This window comes from Sorex araneus, chromosome 1 (assembly GCF_027595985.1).
Source record: "Sorex araneus isolate mSorAra2 chromosome 1, mSorAra2.pri, whole genome shotgun sequence".
In the NCBI taxonomy this organism is placed as follows: domain Eukaryota; kingdom Metazoa; phylum Chordata; class Mammalia; order Eulipotyphla; family Soricidae; genus Sorex; species Sorex araneus.
Genome location: NC_073302.1, coordinates 98,511,263 through 98,533,607, shown reverse-complemented (window position 1 = coordinate 98,533,607; position 22,345 = coordinate 98,511,263). Strand labels below are relative to the sequence as shown.

General features: G+C 45.8%; 2 protein-coding genes across 2 annotated transcripts; both read left to right on the top strand.

Moving 5' to 3' along the window:
- Positions 1-4,983: 4,983 nt before the first annotated feature.
- Positions 4,984-6,192, top strand: LOC129402022 (igE-binding protein-like). Its single transcript, XM_055126173.1, has one exon. The coding sequence runs from the start codon at positions 4,984-4,986 to the stop codon at positions 6,190-6,192; it is 1,209 nt and encodes a 402-aa protein (XP_054982148.1).
- A 302-nt stretch (positions 6,193-6,494) lies between these two features.
- Positions 6,495-6,941, top strand: LOC129402021 (endogenous retrovirus group K member 7 Pro protein-like). Its single transcript, XM_055126164.1, has one exon. It carries the CDS (start codon positions 6,495-6,497, stop codon positions 6,939-6,941), a length of 447 nt encoding a protein of 148 aa, XP_054982139.1.
- The last annotated feature ends 15,404 nt before the right edge of the window (positions 6,942-22,345 follow it).

The window sequence follows — 22,345 nt, the reverse complement described above, 5'->3', positions numbered from 1 at the left end:
GTCATGTGGGAAAGCAGGAAGCACTGTTAAGGTGGTGGTGGGTTGCCTACTTGAGGTGGGGGTTGGGCACATCCACCCAGAACTGCTCTGGGGCTTACTCATCACCCTGAGGATCGCTCCGGTGACACTTGGGGATTGTGGTGATTGACCCAGGGCTGGCAATGTGCAAGGCAAGTGCTTTCAACCTATCTCTGACTCATTTGCACATTCCTGGCTGCACTGGGGACTGTCATTGGTGCCAGGAATTGCAGTTAGTGATATGGGAAGTGCTGGGGATATGATCTAGTACCTCATCTATTCAAGGAATGCAGTCTACCTGTGAGCCACACAACCAGCTCCTATGAATGGCTTTTGATTTTATTATTTCATTTTATTTGGCCTTTCAAGTAGTCCTCAGGGAAACCTGGGGGCTTCCTTCCTGCAGTTACTGGCCAGTTAGGCTAACTGGTTGAATGCTAGAGCCTAAGGGGTCAGTTGGGCTGGAGACCACCCTCACCCAAAACAAAACAAAACAAAAAAATCAGTATTTGTGGACCTTCAGGATTCTATCTTGCAATGCCTAGGGTAGACATGTGATTCTGGGGAACTATCCAGAGTCATGAGCTTTCGGGGTATGTGCCCTAATCCTGTAGTTATCTTTCTGGTCTTAAATGACATTTTAATTAATCAAATTGCACGTCATAGACAGAGATCTTTACTAATAAATCTATATTCCTTTTCATCTTTAAGTGCAATTAAATAGTGAAACCATACTTCTTATCTAACTTTATCACATGTCTCTTATAACACTTAGCTAAATTTTTCAGGTAACAGTTAACAGACTCCAGAATCCTGTTTATTCTGTTCTCCTAAAGTTACTGATTTAGTACTACTGTATTTTTGTTTCCAAATGAGCATGTATTTTCAAGTAGCATAACAATAGCCACTCTTTTGAGTCTAAATGTAATCCTTTTAATCTGACCCATAATTTACTAAATTAATATCAAGTATACTACATTTTATGATGGTGGTCTCCAGCTTCTAGGAGTCATGTTTATAATAATAAAGTTACATAGATATAATCAAAAATAATATATCTCAAATGAAGTAGAATTTTATTTAATAATTTCATAGAAATAAAAGTATGAAATTAAATAGAATGAAATTATTTCATAGAAATGGAAGTATGAAATGAAATCACATAGGAAATTCTATAACTCATGTATATAATACAAATTCTTAGTATCTTATTTCTTTTTGTCATTTCTTGCCTTTACATATAAAACACATTTCAAACCTATGAGACAAAAGAAAGAAGAGAAATGCAGAATACTTCTAATGTTTTAGAGATATACTTTTGATTATGGGCTGGAGTAGACAGCGGTTGGGCTTTTGCCTTTTACTCGGCCGACCCGAGTTCGAGTCCTCTGCTCCTCTCAGAGAGCCTGGCAAGCTACCAAGAGTATCAAGACCACGCGGCAGAGCCTGGGAAGCTACCCGTGCGTATTGGATATGCCAAAAACAGTAACAGTAAGTCTCTCAATGAGAGACGTTACTGTTGCCCGCTCAAACAAATTGATGAGCAACGGGATGACAGTGACTTTTGATTGTATCACATTTTTAGAAACATAAGAGTTTGAGGCATATAATCACTAGCCAGAAAGTTATAATTCAACTAAAACTCAAGATGATTTATGAAAGATATAAAAAGTATTGAATAGTAAAAAATGTTCAGACTTTGTCACTCCAGTGAAATCCATTGACATGGAAACACTTATATGGGATGTAATTAAAGTGTAATAAACTGAGAATATGTGAATTTTTCCTGAGGGCGATGAAAGATAGAGGAGATCAAGTGCTTTCCTTGGTGGAAATTGTATTCAGAACACGCTCCAGGTTAAAATTCAGGGAACTCAACACTGAAAAAGAGCAATTAAGATTAAATTATGGAAAGGAGGTTTATTCTTTTCTTCTTTCCTCTTGCCTAAAAGTTTCAATGATAGAACAAAAATCTGGAAACCTATCCCACAGAATATTTTTCTGGAATATTGCTTGCTTCTAATACATTAGGCAATATAATTGAAATGTAGACATATATGTTTACATGAAACTACTGAAAGCTTCATAAATCTAAGCTCTTTCTAATATTTGTTTAAATATTCAAAATAGTAGCATCTACTTGTATTCCATGCCCTATATATTATTTCAGGAAAACAAAAATTATTAAGAACACACATGTATATTTACCTTTGGGAATTCATATTTCATTACAGATTTATTAACCAATAAATTTATGGCTATATATGTAAGTATTACTTATTAGGCTATGCAAAGGTCCATGGGTAGAAAGGGGGAAAGGTAAACTCAAAGAGCTGAGGAAGGATGTCAGTATTCTCTTTAATTAATGGGAAATTATGGCACTTCCCAAGTCTTTTCCTGTTCTGATATTTTTTTATGATTGAAAGTCATATCATTTGACTTGGACAATAATACCTTCAGGTTGTTTCATTTTTGTATTGGGTCCACACCCAGCTTTGCTTAGGACTTACTCCAGGCTCAGATCAGGGATCACGCCTGGCAATGCCCAGGGGACCAGAGGCAACACTGAGAATCCAAACCAGGATTAGCTGTGTGAAGTCAAGGTCATAGCTGCTATACCCTAAGACAACATGTTTCTTCACATTACAAAAATGAAGTGAGTCCAGGTTAAAATTCCAATCTTGGGGCTGGAGCAATAGCACAGCAGGTAGGGCGTTTGCCTTGCACGCGGCAACCTGGGTTCAATCCCAGCATTCCATATGGTCCCCCGAGCACCGCTAGGAGTAATTCCTGAGTGCATGAGTCAGGAGTGACCCCTGTGCATCGCCGGGTGTGACCCAAAAACCAAAAAAAAAAAAAATTCCAATCTTATTACTTCAGTATTTCAAGCCTGTTTAAATTTGTAACCAGAAACATGGGAAGCAGGTGTTGAAAATATTTTTTGGATCTCATTTCTATGAAAAATTTTCACTGTATCACTGTCATCCCATTGCTCATCAATTTGCTCAAGGGGGCACCAGTAACGTCTCCATTGTGAGACTTGTTGTTACTGTTTTTGGCATATCAAATACGCCATGGGTAGCTTGCCAGGCTTGTAAGAACATCCAGAAATATCTTCATTTGGGAATTGAAGCCCAGTTAAAAGGACAAGTAATATAATCAATAGGCAAAGTGTCTGTGAAAATGTGGACTGCCTTGACATACAAAGGCTGCTACATACCTCGGATGATTCAGCTCCTGATAACTACAGCTTGATCTTGCAGCTCAGAACACATGGAAGCTCTAGTTTATCAGTGAGTACAAGAGACAGAGGAATACAGAGAGGGAATACTGACCTTTGAGAATCCATTCCCTTACGCAGGGGCCCAGGGTACCTCTGGTGGTAGCGTATGGCAATGGGATACTGCTTAGGCCGAGTGCTTATAAGGTCCAGCCCTCTGAACAATCTCTCTTGTCTCAAATGGTGATTCTGCATGAGCTAGTTACTACACATGCCTATGTTTCCTAGTTAATTTATGTATTTGAAGATAAATATAAAATTAGAATAAGTATAAGAATGTGTGTATCTTATAGGAGAGATTTGATGACCAAATAATGAGAGAAACAAGAGAATTTGGTGAGTTTCTATGAAAGTTGAAGATGTCATTATTTCTTATAATTAATTTTAATTTTAACTTTCTTTAATGAATATACTAGCATTTGGGTTTTTTTGTTTTGATTTTTATTTTAAATGTTCTTTATTTGTTCCTATATAATTCAGCAACCTACTACTTGGCCTACCCCAAAGGCCCCCAAACAGTGTTTTGAAATGAAATTAGTGCCTTATGGTAACCGCAGCAGTATTCATAACAGCCAATTTCTGGAGACAACCCAAGTGTCCAAGCAGAGTGGACAAATAGGGGGTTGAAGAGAGAGTAGAGCAAGTTTGGCCTTGCACCTTGTTTGACTCCTAGTACCTCAAATGATTCCAGAAGTGTAGGGAGCCAGAGCACATTGCGCATGCGTGGAGCCATAGCACATTGCGCATGCGTGGCGGCCATAGCACATTGCGCATGCGTGGCGGCCATGACAGAATGACCTCATATGGGGTGATTGGCGAGAGCCAATAGATGAGCACCACGCCAGAGGTGGGGCAACCAGGCTATATAAGGACTGCCGTTACCTGGGTTGTGGTTCTTTTCTCTTCGTGAGTTAACTGAATAAACGGTTGCAGAAGGATCCTCAACCCATGTCGTCTCACTCTTTGCTGGCGAAGGGAAATCGCGACGCGGGCGACGAACAACTGGTGCCGAAACCCGGGAAATCCATCTTGCACCGCGAGGAAGAACCCCTCCTCTTGGAGGGAGGATTCAGAACTGCAGGGACGACTGCTCGGAGAGGCGTGCTGCGGACCACTGCCCAGTGTTGGTAAGAAAAGAATGCCCGTTTCCTGGTGGTGGGGAGCACTCTTTGTCCTCCTTATTTGGATTTGCCTTCTCTTTTGCTCTTGTGTCTTTACTATGGGCACTGAGGCGACTTGGAAGATGGTTCAAAATTGTTTGGAGGATGAGGCATGCTCCATAGTGGTCAGGGAAGGCCGGCAGGTGTTGGAAAAGGTCCAAGACAGTTTGTCAGAAACCGAGCAATCAGAAGGGCTGGGCGCGCGTATGAAAATACCCAGCAATAAGGAAAAAGGACTGCCCGGTGGGGGCAAGAAGTTAGAAGGGAGAGGGGAAATAAATAAGGAAAAAGGACTGCACGGTGGGGGCAAGAAGCTAGAAGGGAAAGGGGAAATAAATGAAACAAATGACCCTCCCGCTGCTTGTGCACCTCGATCCGCCTCGGACGAGGCCGGGGACTTGTACCCCAGGCGTGACGTGGCTGCAATCAGCTTAGACCTTAGACATAGACCTAGACATAGCCCCTCGGAGGATTCCTCCCTTAGTTCCGAAGAGGAGGATTTATTACAGCGAAAAGCGGCCCGTTATGAAGCAACTAGGTACCATCCTCTGGAGTCTCGGGCTCGGTGAGAGGGGCTCGACACGCCCCTCGCCTTCCGCTCCTCCCCCTCCACCCTATCATGATCCTCCCTTGGACAAGGCACATCCATCTCGTACTTCCCTGTTTCCTGATAATCTGCGCAGGCAGATGCGATTAGCTTTCCCCGTCTTTGAGGGGGATGGGGACGAGCGCGTTTACGCCCAGGTGGAGTTTGCTCAGATTAAGGAGCTAGCGGAGGCGGTCAGGAAGTACGGAACAAATGCCAACTACACCATTTCCCTGCTTGACAGGCTAGCGCGGGATCGAATGACCCCCAGGGATTGGCAGGACGTGGCCAAAGCCACGCTACCCAATAACGGGAAATTTCTAGAGTGGAAGGCCCTCTGGTATGATGCAGCTCAGGATCAGGCTCGCCTTAACCGCAACGCCCGCGATGCCGCGCAGCATGCGTGGACCAGTGACATGCTTACTGGCCAGGGCGTCCATGCAGAGGATCAGATTAACTTACCCTGGGGGATATATCCCCAGATATCCTTGCTTGCCATAAAAGCCTGGAAAGGCCTTTCCGTAAAAGGTGAGACAAGTAACCAACTCACAAAGGTCATTCAGGGGCCTCAGGAACCCTTCTCTGATTTTGTTGCACGCATGACGGAGGTGGCGAGTCGCATTTTTGGTGACTCGGACGCAGCGACCCCCCTTATTGAGCAGCTCATTTTTGAACAAGCGACTCAGGAATGCAGGAATGCCATAGCCCCGAGGAAGGCTAAGGGCTTGCAGGATTGGCTCAAAGTCTGCCGCGAGCTCGGGGGCCCCCTCTCCAATGCTGGCCTAGCAGCCGCCATTCTCTGCTCGCAGCGGCAACGAAGCTCGGATCCCTCCTGGGACCGCACCTGTTTTAATTGTGGGAAGCGAGGACACGTTAAGCGTGACTGCAGGGCGCCGCGGGCGACCCCCTCTCTGTGTCAGCGCTGCAAGAAGGGCAATCACCCCGCCGACCGTTGTCGGTCCGTCCGTGACAATACGGGGCGGCTCCTCCCACCTCTAATCTCGAAGGAGCCAAAAAACGGGAGACGAGGCCCATGGTCTCAGGGCCTGAACAAGTATGGGACCAGGTTCGTTCGGGAGGCTCAGGAACAGCAACCCAGTGCAGAGTCACCCAACTGGACCTCCGTGCCACCTCCTCCCTCACCATAACCCCTGATTCAGGAGTCCAGCCTGTTCCGGTAGCACCCGTGCAAGAAGCCCCTCCTGGATGCATTGGCCTTTTAGTGGGAAGGACAACCCTCGCAAAGCTGGGTCTTATAGTTTACCCAGGTACACTAGATGTCAGAAAACCGAGCATTCAGGTTTTATGCTCCTGCCCGACAGGCACCTTTGTAATTAAGGAAGGGGACCGTGTCGCACAGGTGCTCCTCTTCCCGGCTGGTTTTGAGGACCCTAAACGGAGAGGCCCCTTGGAAATCCCCGCCACGAACCCGGTGCAAGCTTACCTAGTCATGGACCTGGCCAAGAGACCTAACCTGACCCTTTCCATTCAGGGTAAGCGTTTTGAGGGCATTATGGACACCGGCGCTGACCGGAGTATCATCTCCTCGCACTGGTGGCCTAAGGGCTGGCCGGTGGCTGAGTCTGAGCATGAGCTTCAGGGTCTAGGTTATACCCAATGCCCTTCCATGAGCACCCAGGTCCTCACCTGGCGTACTGATGAAGGGAGCAAGGGTTCCTTCACCCCATATGTCCTGCCTCTCCCAGTTAACCTTTGGGGCAGGGATGTCTTAACAGCCTTAGGCATAGTCTTAACCGATCAGTACTCCCCTCAGGCACGTAAAATGATGCAGGGCATGGGGTACATACCAGGAGAAGGACTAGGAAAGAATTCCAGTGGCATCACAGAGCCTATCACTGCAGAGGGAAATCAAGGCAAAACGGGGCTGGGTTTTTGATCAGGGCCACTGGGGCGGAGCTACCCATTCCCAGGACCACGAGATCCCCGGTCTGGGTGCCTCAGTGGCCCCTGCCCCTAGATAAGCTCCAAGCATTAACAACTATTGTGGCAGAACAAGTGAAAAAAGGATGCGTTGAGCCCTCCACTTCCCCGTGGAATACCCCAGTTTTTGTCATTAAAAAACGATCAGGCACCTGGAGACTTTTGCACGATCTTCGCGCAATTAATGCCCAAATGGAACTCTTAGGCCCTGTACAGCGGGGCCTCCCCTTGCTTTCCACCTTGCCCGCTAATTGGTATCTCTATATTATTGATATTAAGGATTGCTTTTTCTCCATTCCTTTGCACCCTGCAGATCGCCCCCGCTTTTCATTTACTGTTCCTGAACTTAATCATAAGGGTCCCGACTCTCGATATCAATGGAGAGTTTTACCCCAGGGCATGGCTAATAGCCCCACTATATGCCAGCTATATGTCCAGCGAGCCCTGCGACCACTTAGAAAGCAGTTCCCTCAACTTTATGTTATACATTATATGGATGATATTTTGTTAGCGTTTCATAATAAGGATACCCTGCAGGAGGCCTTCAAGGTCCTCAGAGATGCCTTTGACGAATGGAACTTACAATTGGCCCCGGAGAAGGTGCAATTTTCTGATACTGGCTCCTTTCTGGGAACCACTATCTACCCAAAGTACATCATGCCTCAAAGGATTCAGTTACAGGCGCGAGATCTGCGCACACTCAATGACTTTCAGAAGCTATTAGGGAACATTAACTGGCTGCGCCCCTCCTTGGGGGTCCCTTCTGGGGATATGGCCCCTCTATTTAAAATATTGGAGGGGGACCCCGCCCTGGACTCCCCCAGGGAACTAACGCCCGAGGGGCGGGTGGCACTACAGAAAATTGAGCAAGCGATTAGTAAAGCCCAGCTGTCCAGGATAGACTATCATCATCCCTGGCAATTATGTATTTTTCCTACTCGAGGCACTCCCACAGCTGCTCTGTGGCAGGATGGCCCCCTTCTTTGGATCCATCCACATGCATCCCCTGCAAAAAGTATTGTTTCCTACCCTGCTGCTGTGGCTGATTTGGCTCTAAAGGGACTTCAGCGCTCTTTGGAACATTTTGGGCTCCACCCGGCCAAGTTAATTATTCCCTATACTCTGCAACAGCATCAGGTTCTGGCGGCCGAACATGACTCTTGGGCCATATTGTCCATGGTCTTCAATGGGGACATTGATAATCATTTCCCCCAACATCCCCTGGCCCGCTTTGCCACCTTACATCCTTTGATTTTCCCCAAAGTTACAGTAAAGCGCCCTGTCCCTGGGGCCACCACTGTCTATACTGATGGCTCTAAAACAGGCATTGGGGCGTACTTGGCCAAAGGACAGGTGGTTCGTAGGAACTACGGACCGCGCTCACCACAGGTGGTCGAGTGCAAGATTGTAGCAGAAGTCCTTAAACGCTTCCCGGAGCCTTTGAATCTGGTGTCTGACTCCATTTATGTGGTAAATGCCCTTGAAGTCCTTGAGACTGCTGGCGTTATAAGGGGCAGAGGCCCCGTGTCCCAGATTTTTCAGGAAATCCAGCACAGCCTTTTGCAGCGCTGCAACCCAATTTTTGTGACACACATTCGCGCTCACAGTCACCTCCCCGGCCCTATGGCGTTGGGCAACGCTCTTGTAGACGAGGCTACGCGCCCACTGGCCTTACTAGCTGAGCCGATCCAACAAGCGAAAGACTTCCATGAGAAGTTTCATGTTACAGCTGGAACTCTGAAGCACAGGTTCCAGATTACTCGCCAACAGGCTCGGGACATCGTGACTGGGTGTAAAGACTGTGTCCAGTATCTCCCTGCACGGGCTGTTGGGGTTAACCCGCGGGGCCTGCGACCCCTCCACCTCTGGCAGATGGATGTCACCCACGTCCCCAGCTTGGGTAAGGCTCAGTTTGTGTATGTTTCTATTGACACCTGCTCAGGTGTTCTTATGGCCATGCCCCTGGGTGAGGAGAAGGCCACTCATGTTATCCAGCACTGCCTGGAGGCCTGGAGCGCCTGGGGCAAGCCTCAGGTCTTGAAGACTGATAATGGACCGGCCTATTCCTCCCAAAAATTCCTGCTATTCTGTGCTCAGATGCAGGTAACCCACGTTACGGGCATTCCTTATAACCCACAGGGCCAAGCCATGGTTGAACGAGCACATAGGACCCTGAAGTCTTACTTACAAAAATTGAGAGGGGGATGGGAGGACGTAGGGTCCCCCAGAAGTGCTCTCGCACTTACTCTTTTTGTGCTCAATTATCTGATTTTGGATGACTCAGGCAATTCGGCCGCAGACCGCCATGTGGCCCGTCCCCACACTCCACCTCTGCTGGTTAAGTGGAAGGACACTATTGATAATACCTGGAAGGGTCCTGACCCTGCCCTGATCAAATCGAGAGGCGCGGTGTGCGTCTTTCCACAAGAAGCCGCGCAGCCTTTCTGGGTCCCTGAAAGATTGACGCGGGCCCTGAAACAGGCTACCCCGACTGAGGAGGCGGTTGACACCGAGTCCGCAGAATGCTCCAGGGTGAACCCCTGAGAGGGATTCTCTCTTTTCTTCTTACAGAGAACATGCGGCTCGTCGTCCGGTGCCGACCCTGCGGGTTTGCAATGATGATCCTGCTGCTGACTGTGCAATCGACGGAGGCCGGATTGGGCCGGCCGGCTGACCCTACACGCCTCCTACAACAGCTGTATGGGACCCCGTGCAACTGTCAGGGAAGACAATCTTCGGTGACCCCAACGAGCTACACGCAAACCGTGGACTGTGGGACTCTGACTATATATCTCGCCACGCGGCCCAGTGCTCGGGGCGGGCTAACCCAGTTTTGGCAGTGCGTGCCCAAGCCTACTTTTATAAATAAGGGGGATCCCTGTCCTCAAAACTGTCAAGTGGTAGACCAGATGAATGCCATGTGTTATACCAGCTATATAACGAAGGAACGTCCTACGAGGGAACGTTTGGGGGTGACTGGTCAGTCGTCCCCTCCAGCAGAGGGAACCCTAAGTATGCTGCTGCCTCATGCACGGCCCCAGTGGGCAAAGATGCCTGCTGGCCCACGCGTGCCCCCTTGCATGTCACTGACGGGGGTCCCTCCGATGTGGTTCAGGAAAGGGAGGTGGGACAGCAGATTCAGCAACTGATTTTGGCTCTCTATCCCCAAATTTAATACGCAATGCGGAGAGTGTACCATGATGTGGAAACCGCTTGATGCTATGTTGGTTGATTGCATTTCTGATTTTGTTTTGATGGTTGTATTTTTGATTGTTGTTTTGATTATTTGCTTTTACCTGTGTTATAGCTGACTGCTGCCTGGTGCCCCAATCCTCTGACGGGGGCTCGGACTCATTGGGCTCCCGCTATCCCCCTCTATCTTGCGCTCATGGCTCCTGCTCTGGGAGCAGCCCTTGCACGCTCGGAGCCACAAGGGCTCATTGCACGAGTACGGGTGCTCCCGAGTATTCTCCCTGAGAAGGGTGTCAGGCCGGAGAGCACTGCACTGAGTTGGCCCCCGACTCAGGGTGGCGAGCCACTTGCATAGGGCCGCCGTCGGATTTTGCCCTGCCTGGAAGTGAGGACGGTGGGACAGGTGGAGCCTTGGCGCGACCTGATGGGGACATGCGGAGGCCTCCTCAGTCCCTTGTAATACAGGCAGTGGTGACCGCCACCCCCTTCTACCAACAGGATGGCTCCATAAATAAAGACATAAGGGGGAGATGTAGGGAGCCAGAGCACATTGCGCATGCGTGGAGCCAGAGCACATTGCGCATGCGTGGAGCCAGAGCACATTGCGCATGCGTGGAGCCAGAGCACATTGCGCATGCGTGGCGGCCATAGCACATTGCGCATGCGTGGCGGCCATGACAGAATGACCTCATATGGGGTGATTGGCGAGAGCCAATAGATGAGCACCACGCCAGAGGCGGGGCAACCAGGCTATATAAGGACTGCCGTTACCCGGGTTGTGGTTCTTTTCTCTTCGTGAGTTAACTGAATAAACGGTTGCAGAAGGATCCTCAACCCATGTCGTCTCACTCTTTGCTGGCGAAGGGAAATCGCGACGCGGGCGACGAACACAGAAACACTGCATAAGTGCTAGACATGATCCCTGGATAAAGAGCCCAGAGTAAACCCCGAATGGGGTGCCAGGAGCAAGCTCTGTGCCCTGCCAGTGTGCTCCCTTCACGAGAAAAAAGATATTGTGATGAGATAATGTGATGTCTAAGCACTATGTCATAAATTATATACAGTGGATATAAGGAAAATATGGAATCATGTGAGAGAAAACTCACATGATCCCTATTGTGACTGACTTCTCTCAGTTCCATCCATGTTGCAGCTAATGGTGTGATTTGTTATTTCTTAGAGATGCATAGTATTACATTATGAATATATATCACAACTTCTTGATCGATTCAACTGTCCTTGGGCATTTGAGTTGTTTCCATATCTTAGCTTCTGTACTAGTTTGATGATTAACCTAAGTGGTACTTAAAGATTTGGAGCAAGGTCCAAAGGCAACGTAATTGGAGAACTGATCTACACAGCCAAGTTGGACGTCAGGGGGAAGTTAAGATGGAGGGGTGCTAGGGTCCTTGGGGAATAGTGGTGGGTACACTGATGATGGTTGTGGTATTGGGGATGATGTGAATGAGAAAAATGATATGTATTATTATTATATATTACTATTATTATTATAGTATTATCAACTACAGAATCACAATAAAAACTTTTCTTAAATGAAATCCCACAATTGATCACTACATGGATAGAACTGGAGAGTATCACGCTGGGTGGAGTCAGCTGGAGGCAAAGGCACAGACACAGCAGGATTTCTTCCACGCCTGAGATGTAAAGAAACACAGTAAGGAAATAACAAATGGTCAAGGGCAACAGAATCCAAAAGTTGGCCCGTAGGACTGATTTTAATAAGGAAGTTCAGGGGGATGGGAAGGGCTTTGCCACTGGCAGAGGGAAGCGGTCACTTTGACGATCAGTGTAGTATTAGTCTCAGAACACTGGATGCATGAAGCCACAGTTTAACAGTATTATTAATCAGAACGCTTCAATAGAAATTGGAAAAAATCTTTGGTTAAAACATTTTTAAAAAGCTCTTTCTTTCACAAAGTTTTAAATAGTGTAGCTTGTGTTAGTTTCAATTTATTTTTGTTATTGAGAGTTATTGATCTTTGAAATGAAAGTTTGGACAGTTTATGTGTAGTAATTTTAAACAAAATTTCAGTATTATTTTTCTATTAAAAATAGAGTTAAATATCTTTGATCTGACATTCTTCAATTGAAAGAAGGCTTCGATTCTTATTTCCTACAAAGTATCTGAGCCTTGAAGACCAGATTCTCTACCTTGTTCAGTATTTCTCAAGTTGCTGACTGAGCCATATAAATTCATGGTAAACATTCCAAATGCCTCAGCCAGACGAGGGCCTTCCCTTTTTGTTTGGAAATGATAAAGAGTCATTGTCTGAAATTGAAAGTTAGATATTCAGGGCATTGCTTATGGATTCTCTCTGGGGTCCCCTCTAGCTACCCTTCCCTCCCCTTCTCCTACTCTCTCTACTAATCCCCACTTTCCGTTTACCACTTCTTTTCCCACCCTCCCCCCTCCCTCCTTCCCTCCCTCCCTTCCTCCCTCCCTTCCCTTCTTCCTTCCTTCCTTCCTTCCTTCCTTCCTTCCTTCCTTCCTTCCTTCCTTCCTTCCTTCCTTCCTTCCTTCCTGCCTTCCTTCCTTCCTCACTCAATGTCTACTCCTTACTTAGTGCTCAAAGGTATCTCTGTATAGTGCTAAGGGGATCAAGCACAGGCCTTCTGCTTGAGCTATCTGTCTGAGAACCATGACTTTTTTTTGTTTGCCCTTTCAGAGCTCTTGGAATCTTTTTCTCATTTTATCTGTTACTCTTCATACCGGGATGGGGTTTTTGTATTTTTCTATTTTCTGCTTTTAAGAAAATAAACAAAGTCCCTTTTCACTTTTATTTTATCAGTAATAATTTCTGATAATCAGATGTAAGAGAGAAAAATAATAAACTAAATCAAAATACAAGAGTACAAAATTTTGCTGAGATTAATTAGGCATGGGACTTAGTCTATAATTTTTTATTTCTAGACAAAAGTGTCTCCTAGGAGAACCAATTTTTATGAAGTTAATTTTCCTTAAAAATCTTGATCTAAATCATAGAAAGAGTTATAACATCTCTTAACTTAATGTAGGGATAGCAATTGGCTGAATAATGACCATAAAATTAATCAGATTCTAATTTCAGGAGTGAGTAAATGTTAGTTTCTAAGAAAAAGAAAATTTCACAGACTCAATTAAGTCTGGACAAGGGGAGATGATCTTGGAGTTTTGGAATGAGTCCTAAATATAATGACATGTCCTTATAAGAGAAAGGATGGTTATTTGAGACTGAGAGTTAGAGAGAGTGTGTGTGAGAGAGAAAGAAGAGAGAGAGGAAAAGATGCCAAGCTGTCAAATAGTCCTAGCTCAATCAGTTTCGGGGGATGAAAACTTTGGAGCCTTCTCAGAATGGAGGCTGGAAGGTTCTCCTCCTATCTGCAACCACACCAGGAATCCTCTGATATAGAAAACACCCAGCTCTACCATGGAACCTCACCAATCTCCCACGCCCAGCTGTCCTAGCTCCACAGCTTCTGTGGTACGCAGTTGCATATGTGGCTGTGTAACACCTCCAAAACTCATAGTACTGACACCCCAATAGAAACACCGTGTATTTGATGGGAAAGTTGCATAGAAGCTCACCACACTCACTGAGTGAAAACAGTAACACAGAAGACTAAAGTAGCCTCAATCAGCTCAGTAAATCCTCAATGACTTTTGCAACACCATTGTGAGATACAGCAATAATCACAAATTTTCTTTTATTGATCTACTTTTTATAATCCCACTTGATACTTTGTTGTAATTTTCAATATAAAATAAATCTGTTTGTGCCTGCTAAGGGGGCATATGTGGTAGGAGGGTGGAAAGTCGCTGCCACTGGTCTAGGAAAGGTCACATTTGTGGTAGGGTTGGTTTGAATGCCTGAAACAACTATATTATAAGCAACCTTAAAAAACTAATGGTGTCTAATTTTTTTAAATTTAAGAGAGAGAGAGAGAGAGAGAGAGAGAAAAGGAATGTACTACTGGACCATGAAGCAGAAATGTTAGCGATACAGACACAAGTCAATGTATATCAACTGCCCCAGAACAGAAAATCTGTATAGCATCTCAGAGAGGGAGTGAGGCACCACATTATAAAAATTGTGAGACACAGTTTTCTTCTTTTTTTTTTTTTTTGGCTTTTTGGGTCACACTCGGCGATGCACAGGGGTTACTTCTGGCTCTGCACTCAGCGATTATTCCTGGCAGTGCTTGGGGGATCATATGGGATGCTGGGAATCGAACCCTGGTCAGCCACGTACCAGGCAAATGCCCTACCCACTGTGCTATCGCTCCGGCCTGGAGACATAATATTCTTGACTCAACAGCCTGGTTCAAATTCTGTCCTACAGAAATAGGATATAATAAATTTCTGTTATTTTAAGTCACAAAATTTTCTTCAATTCATTATCAGAGCTGAATGAAGTTAATACAGGTCCCCAACTGTTTCAAATGCAGATTTGAGGTGCTGCCATGTGTGGTGTGGGTGATATCTACACTAAAAGAGCCTTTTCCGATTTGTCTTCTGGTAGAAGTAGAATTATTTTTATATATGTAATTGGGAGATTACATCTGTGAAATTGAACTTTGAGAAAGGCATGTGAAGGATAATATACTTATTTATCATTCATTCATTTACTGAACATACTACATTTCAGCAGCGTATCAATCTCAGTTATAAAATCTGAAATAAAAGTGTATATGAGATTATCTTTTTTATGGAAAGGGGAAGTTAAATGAAGGAAATGTACAAACTCACATTCATACACATAAATTAACATGTGGAGCATGCAACAGTAGTCTTAAGCGCTGGGTATCAATGTCACCGGCTGTGTGTGGTCTTGGATCCTTATCACCTGCGGGCAGCCTCCCAGGAGACCCAAGGAGTACGGTGACAGGTTGGACTGAGACAGAGAAAGAAAAGGAAAGCAGCACTGTGGGAGAGATGTCTGCAGAGGGGGGCTGTCCATGGGCCACCCCGTCCAGTGTGGACTGAGGGCTTCCTGGCTATCATTGGTGGTGGTGTTCTTAATTCAGGGGGCGTCCCCGTCAGTCCCCCTCTGCTGTCTTCCTTTCCAGGAGGGTAAGGCCTAGAGGCGGGTAGTCTTACATCCTCACACCGCTATCTCCCCTTGCCTGCAGGATGCACGTAAGCGCTCTGTGTTCTGTTGTCACTGAGCTGGGACCCGTGGTCCCAGACTGTAAAAAACTAATGCTCGCCGAGGGGCGAGTGCACTCGCGGGCTCTCCGGGTGGCTCTGTCTCACTGCCCGCGTTCGGTGCCCTGGAACCATTGTGTGTGGACTGATCGGGACGGCCATTGGCCAAGGACTGGTGAGGGAAGAACGAGGACGAAGCTGGTTGCTGATTAGTTACTGTTTATTCAATCTTCCATCTTTCTCATCTCCCGCACTCCCAGCTCCAACCTCTCTCTGGATCAACTACTGCCTTCTCTAGTCTCTCCTCCCTCTTTCCTCTCTCTCCCTCTCTCCCTCTCTCCCTCCCTCCCTCCCTCTCTCTCTCTCTCTCTCTCTCTCTCTCTCTCTCTCTCTCTCTCTCTCTTTCTCTCTCTCGGAACCCCTTTTTGCTCAGGGCGCAATACATTGACATCACCAAAGGCACCAAAAGATCTTACAGGCAGAACATTGAGGCAACATTATTTCCTTGTATCTGCAGGCCAGCAATCTAGGCCTCCGGAAAGAAGACACAAAACCAAAACCAAAGCCTTCCTTGGGCTGAAAGCACTCGGTTTTAGATCCCAAAGACTGGGCTGGGCTGCCACATGAAATCTACATGTCAATTACAAACTAGGTAGCACCTGAAATCTACATCCCAAAGCCTAGGCTAGGCCAGAGCCTGGAATCTACAATGTCAAGTCAGGCCTGGCTAGCACCATGTCAAAGACCAGCCAGGCTTCTGTGAGAAAAGGAAAACTGCCTCTGAAATTATTTCCAGAAGGCAGCTGAAAAAGGGAAAATATTCCTGTCTGCAGTACAGTTTCTCCAATATCTCCCCCCTTTTTGTTTAGGACAGAATTTAACTATCATAACAATTCAAGCTTAAAATAAAATGCTAGGCACAAAAAGTTCAATAACAATAGCAGAACACCTATTCTCTAGGACAGATACTCTTTCAGCAGGACCCATCCAATGATGAAATCCCAAGGTTGTGTTTCTCCTCTCTTTGTCCAACAAACATATAAGCATTCATAATATTAATCGTTTTGTATGGGCATAGCAAGAGATGCATTAAGCTTTTAGAATTGCTCTCCTGGGGCCATCTCAATCTCAGACTACAGTGCTCAGGCCAGATTAGTCTTTCCTATCCCTAGGAGGGTCCTAGTCTTGTCACTTTAAGATCATGACAGCACTTGTCCATGATCAAACTCTTAACTTATAGATAAGAATGAGGCACTTTGGCCAGGCCTATCTCAATGCCAGGGTAGCACATAACTTACCGCTTGCCCTGGGTCCTTCTCGGCCCCCGTTGGTACCCTGCCTTTTAGAGGGCTAGGAACTGAGGGCAACCAAGGCTACAGTCAAGAAAGCAGACGCCCGGGAATTAATAATATTCAAAGCCAATTAAATCCCAATTGCAAAGGCATATTAATAAATATCTTTCTTGGTACATACAAAAAGGACTTGCTGTGAATAAACTATGCAAAGGACTCAAGGAGAAGAGAAAAACATTATTTACAAGTCAACAGAACACTAAGAAAGAAGCTACAAATAAACAAAGGAATAGAAGCACTGTGACGGGAGTAACCCAATAAACCTAAACTACCTGAGGCTATGTTATCCTACACCAGACCCCCGCGGTTTTCGTTGGGCAGCGATCAGCGTCAGCTTCTGGGAGGCCCTGGGCACCACCCTGGCTTTGCAAGCCTCCTGCCTCCTGCTCACGCATGCCTGACGCCGATGCCCGTGGTCCGGACGCTCTGAAAAGGCGTGCACAGAGCTCGGCATCTGTGAGAACCTGGACGGCGGCTGTGTTAGGAGAGGATGCATGGGACAGGGCTGCTCGGAGGCGTCAGACAGGTGTTGGGGTTCGGGATTGAGACCATACAGAGCAATGAGCGCTGTAGTCTAGAGCTTTGCTCTGCACAAGTCAGGCAAGAGTTGAGTTCCGAAAGCTGACCGGTCAGGGCCATCTCCTTTAGTAGGACAGTGACGCCTCCCCTTGCTTCCAGGGTCCTTTTTATACTCTAAGAGTGCCAGGGGCTTTCCTGACCACCTTATGCCACTCCCAGTGACCTTTTCCTTAATCGGTTCCCGCGGTAGTTATCTCCACTGACTTCATGCAGGGGTAATTCTGCTTTTTTGGTTGATTTCCATAAATGGGTGAGGGTTTGTTCTGCCTTTTCAGTTGATTCCCAAAATGGGTGTCTGGTACAACTGCTGGTTGGCATAGTGTTGCAGGTTCCACTGAGGTCAGTGAATGCTGCTCTTCTCCGAATGGCTGTGCTAAAGAAGGCTCATGATTGCAAGGGGTCTCCACACAGGGGGCAAGGAAACAAAACCAGCTGGAAGGGCTTAACATTCACTGTTTTTTTTTCCCTTTCCTTCTCTTTTGTTATTGTCATGATAACCAGCTCTCACACGCTCCAGTCATGCTGCCGGGGGACTGCACACTTCTCCTGTGGCAGGGCATAGCACAAAAGGCAGAGCCAGTGGACTGCCAGCTTGTGGGCCGATGCTAGAGATGAAGAAAGCGCGGAGCGGAGACTCTACCTGGTTTCCCTCTGTCTATTGGCCCCTAAGGATGTTTTTTTATGAAGTATATTTTTGTTTTAATTTTTTTATTAGTGAATCACTGTGGGGTACAGTTACAGATTTACAAACTTTTGTGTTTGTGTTTCAGTCATACAACAATTGAGTACCCATCCCTCCACCAGTGCCCATTCTCCACCACCAATGATCCCAGTATCTCTCCCAGCACCCCCACTACCTCCTCCCCCCACCCTGCCTTTGTAGCAGAGTATTCCCTTTTATTCTCTCTTTTCTTTTGGGTGTTGTAGTTTGCACTATAGGCATTGAGTGGCCGTTGTGTTTGATCTATAGTCTACATTCAGTTCTCATCTCCTAACCCAAGCTGGTTCTCCAAATACCCTTTAGTTGGTGTTCCCTTCTCTATCTGAGCTGCCTTTTCCCCCAGCATGTGAGGCAGGCTTCTAAGCAGTGGAGTAAACCTCCTGGTCTTTACCTCTACTATTCTTGAGTGTTAGTCTTCCATTCTGTTACTTTATATTCCACAGATGAATGCAATCTTTCTATGTCTCTCCGTCTCTTTCTGACTGATTTCATGTAACATGATATTTTCCATTTTGATCCATTTATATGCAAATTTCATGACTTCATCTTTTCTAATAGCTGCATAGTATTTCATTGTGTAGAGGTACCAAAGTTTCTTTAACCAGTCATCTGTTCTTGGGCTCTCCATTTTTTTCCAGATTTTGGCTATTGTAAACAGTGTAGCACTGAACATACAAGTGCAGATGTCATTTCTACTATACTCTTTTGCCTCTCCAGAATATATTCCCAGGAGTGGTATTACTGGGTCAAACAGGAGCTCAATTTCTAATTTTTCGAGAATTGTCCATATCGTCTTCCAAAAAGGCTGAACCAGTCGGCATTTCCACCAGCAGTGAAGGAGAGTCCTTTTCTCTTCACATCCACATCAACACTGGTTGCTTTTGTTCTTTTGGATGTGGGCCAGTCTTTGTGGTGTAAGATAATATCTCATTGTTGTTTTGATCTGCATCTCCCTGATGATTAGTGATGAAGAGCATTTTTTCATGTGCCTTTTTGGCCACCAAAGATTTTATATTTTAAAGACATTACTTTCCTGTAAAGCATAAAAAGATGTTGACCCCATTAGCATACTTTTTATAAAACTATAACTTACAAGTATAATAATCTACATTTGTATACAATTTCACCATTCTATAGAGGGGTTCACAAAAGAATCTCATCCTAGGCTGTTTGACCCATTAGCTCCTATTACCCAAACTTGGGTAAATAAAAAAAAAGTTTTTCATTCCGTTGATGATGTTCTTCCAGTTTACAGTATTAAGTGGAATAATAATATTAGTAGTAACTTGGAGAGGCATATTTGGCCGAGCTTGAGAGCTGCTCCCCTGGGTGATCTCCAGCTCGCCGTCTCCAGTCTCCCACCCGAGGCTCCTATCTGAAATGCTCCTATCTCCAGCTATTTGGACCATTTCCCTGCACCCATATATTTAACTGAATATTTGAATTTTCAAATTAACAAAATATTGTACATGTTTTGTGAGCCTTTCGAAAAAAAAGTGTTTCTGGGACATCCCCAGGGATGCTCAGGACCTACGCCTGAGCATAGGTTCAGGGATCATTTCTGGCAGCAATTAGATGAGTTTCTAGGGATGGATCCAGGGTCAGCTGCATGCAAGGTCAAGCTTTAACCCTGGGCCACCTCTCTGTTCTCAACAGGGTAAAGCGTTAAGTGCTAGCCATTGATTTATGACACTTAGGTACCCTGAAATGATTACCATCATAACCTTAGCTAGGATTTCATCACCTTATGGTTAGCATTTCTTTTTGTGGTGAAAACATTTAAAATCTACTCAGAAAAGCCCCAGAATCTATGTCACAATACAGTATTGTTCACTATAGCCACCACATTGCAAGGTAGGTCCCAAAATGTGTCGATTTTGCAATGGAAAGTTTGAACAACAGCAGCTTTAATAACCAACCCTCTCAAGAAAGTTTCTCTTTTGTTTTGTTTTGGAGCCACACCCAGGAGTGCTCAAGGCTTACTGCTGTCCTGTGCTCAGGAAATCATTCCTGGCAGGGCTCAGGTACAGGGATCCGGGTACTATGTATGCAAGAGAAGCCATTCTATATCTCGGCCCCCAAGAAAGTTTCTTAATCTCTCTTAGCATTAATTTCCTCATATTTAAAGTGGGGGCAAATACACCCTTATGTAGGTGGATTATGATAATTAGGCAAGGTTTTGTACATAAAATACCAAGTACAACGACCACAGGAAGAGCTAGATGCATTCCACCTGGCCGCTGCCTACCACACCTGGAATTAATCAACATTGTCTTTTATCTCACTATTTTACTTGTCTTCCATTTTACTATTCTCCAGTTGCTTTCTTCCTTTCAACTCATGACCAGAACAAATTTTCCAGGCTCTGTTCACCTTCTTTCTGGTGAAATAACAGGTTTAGGATAACTTTAGGAGTATAATTTGAGAAACCAAACTTATAGATTCTAATGATACCATATTATTATAAAGTTATAAATAAATATAATAAATATGTATTTTTATTTTGTTATAAAGATACAAAAATAGTATTTTTAGTGTCTCCCTTATTTCTCATTTTCTAATTGCCTCAATGTCTTGTCAATTTATTTATTTGCATTTATCTTCTGTCACTTTTCTCTACACCTTTCTATTTTGCTCATTCCTCTACTAATATTAAACATAAAACAAAAACATTTTTCAAAATTAAATATTTTATGCATTTATGTAATTCAATTATTTTATTCAATGCATCCTCTTTATTCAAGGCACTTGAACTAATTGGTGAGTAAATTGTACAATTTCTCTGAAGATGAGAAGCTGGTATCTAAGGGTTCTGTCAGGCAAAGACAGACTTAACTGAGATGTGAAATATGTAATGTACTGAAAATTATCAGAAATACCCTTGCACTCATAAAATCTTCAGGAGAACATAGCTGAGAGTTCTAAGGAAGTTGTTTTTAAAAGTCCTTCTTACAATTCTTTTAAAAGAATCAGATCTCCAAGCCTAGTGACATTTCAGCAGAGAAATAAAGCAAGGGACATCTACACAGACAGACATCTACACGGATTTCTCTGGGCAATGAGGTCAGGCACTCAGGCGCCTAAGTGAATGATGTCCCTTCATGGATGACAAGGTACCCTATCAGAACTGATCCAGAGAGAAGTAGAAAGATAAGCACACGGACAATTGTACAGAGTGGACTCAAATTTTTAGGGTTCCAAGGAAATGGAGATTCTGGAAGATATTCTTTCCTCTAGGACTCGCAGGTGAGGATGAATGCCCTGCCTGGTATGGTTTGGGTGGACCTCTCTGACCGCATCCTTAGAGATGGACAGGAAGGGAGTAAGGTCCGGAGTCTTAGAGAATCCAGGGACATTGAAGGCTGCTGGGGATCACTGCAGGAGCAAGTGGGCAAAGGAGTTCAGTCTTGAGGTTCGAGATCTTTTATTAATCACCCACCTAAAGAAAATGAAGTTGGCGTCTGGACATAAAGTCTTGAAGTTGAAAAAGAATAGGGGTAAGGATTTAAAAGTTCTAAAAGAATAGCAATAGAGACTTAGTTTGATAGGCAATAGGCATAGTTTAATGAGATCATTAAGATTTCTTTGGAAACAAGCTAAAACAAAACAAAAACCTAAACCCTGGGAATCTCTTAGGCGACTAAGTACAAGGACAGAAGTTTTTAGGACCGGAGAGATAGCAGATTCCCTTTCGTGCAGCTGTTCAATCCATGGTGCCATGGGAGATCCCTGGAGCCTCACCGGGAGCAGGGCCTGGGCTCTGCTGGATGGAGCCCAAAGGCAGAACAAAGGAAAAGAAAAGAAAGGAAAACGCGAAGGAGAGAAAGGAATTTAGAAGCAAATTTCAGATAGACAGAGAGACAGAGAGAGAGAGAGACAGAGACAGAAAGACAGAGTCAGAACCAAACACCAGTAATGCCATGCCATGTATATGATCCAAGTAATACGAAACACACTCAGAGAGACTGAGAGGTCCGAAGTTACTGATAACTTGACGAAGACCTGGACCGTCCCGGGAACGGACCCGCTGTGATGAGAGTGAGTGACCGAGCAGTCCCGCCACTGTCCACCCCCGAGCACTCTTCCGTGAGCGCTGGCCCTGGAGGGCGGCCGCCCAGTCACCGCCCCGGCCAGCCTCAGAGTGGGCGGCGCCCCCCGCCCGGGGTGACGTCAGGCTGCGTTGCGGGGGCGGCCGGGTGGGGGCGTGGCGGGGGGCGGCCGGGTGGGGCGTGGCGGGGGGCGTCGGGCTGGGCGGGGGCCTGCCGGCTCCCGCCTGTGCCCGGCGCGTGTGCGTGTCCCCGGCCACAACAACAGGCTCGTGCCCGGAGCGGGGCGCGCGGACGGGGCGGCGCGGCGGGCGGGCGGGC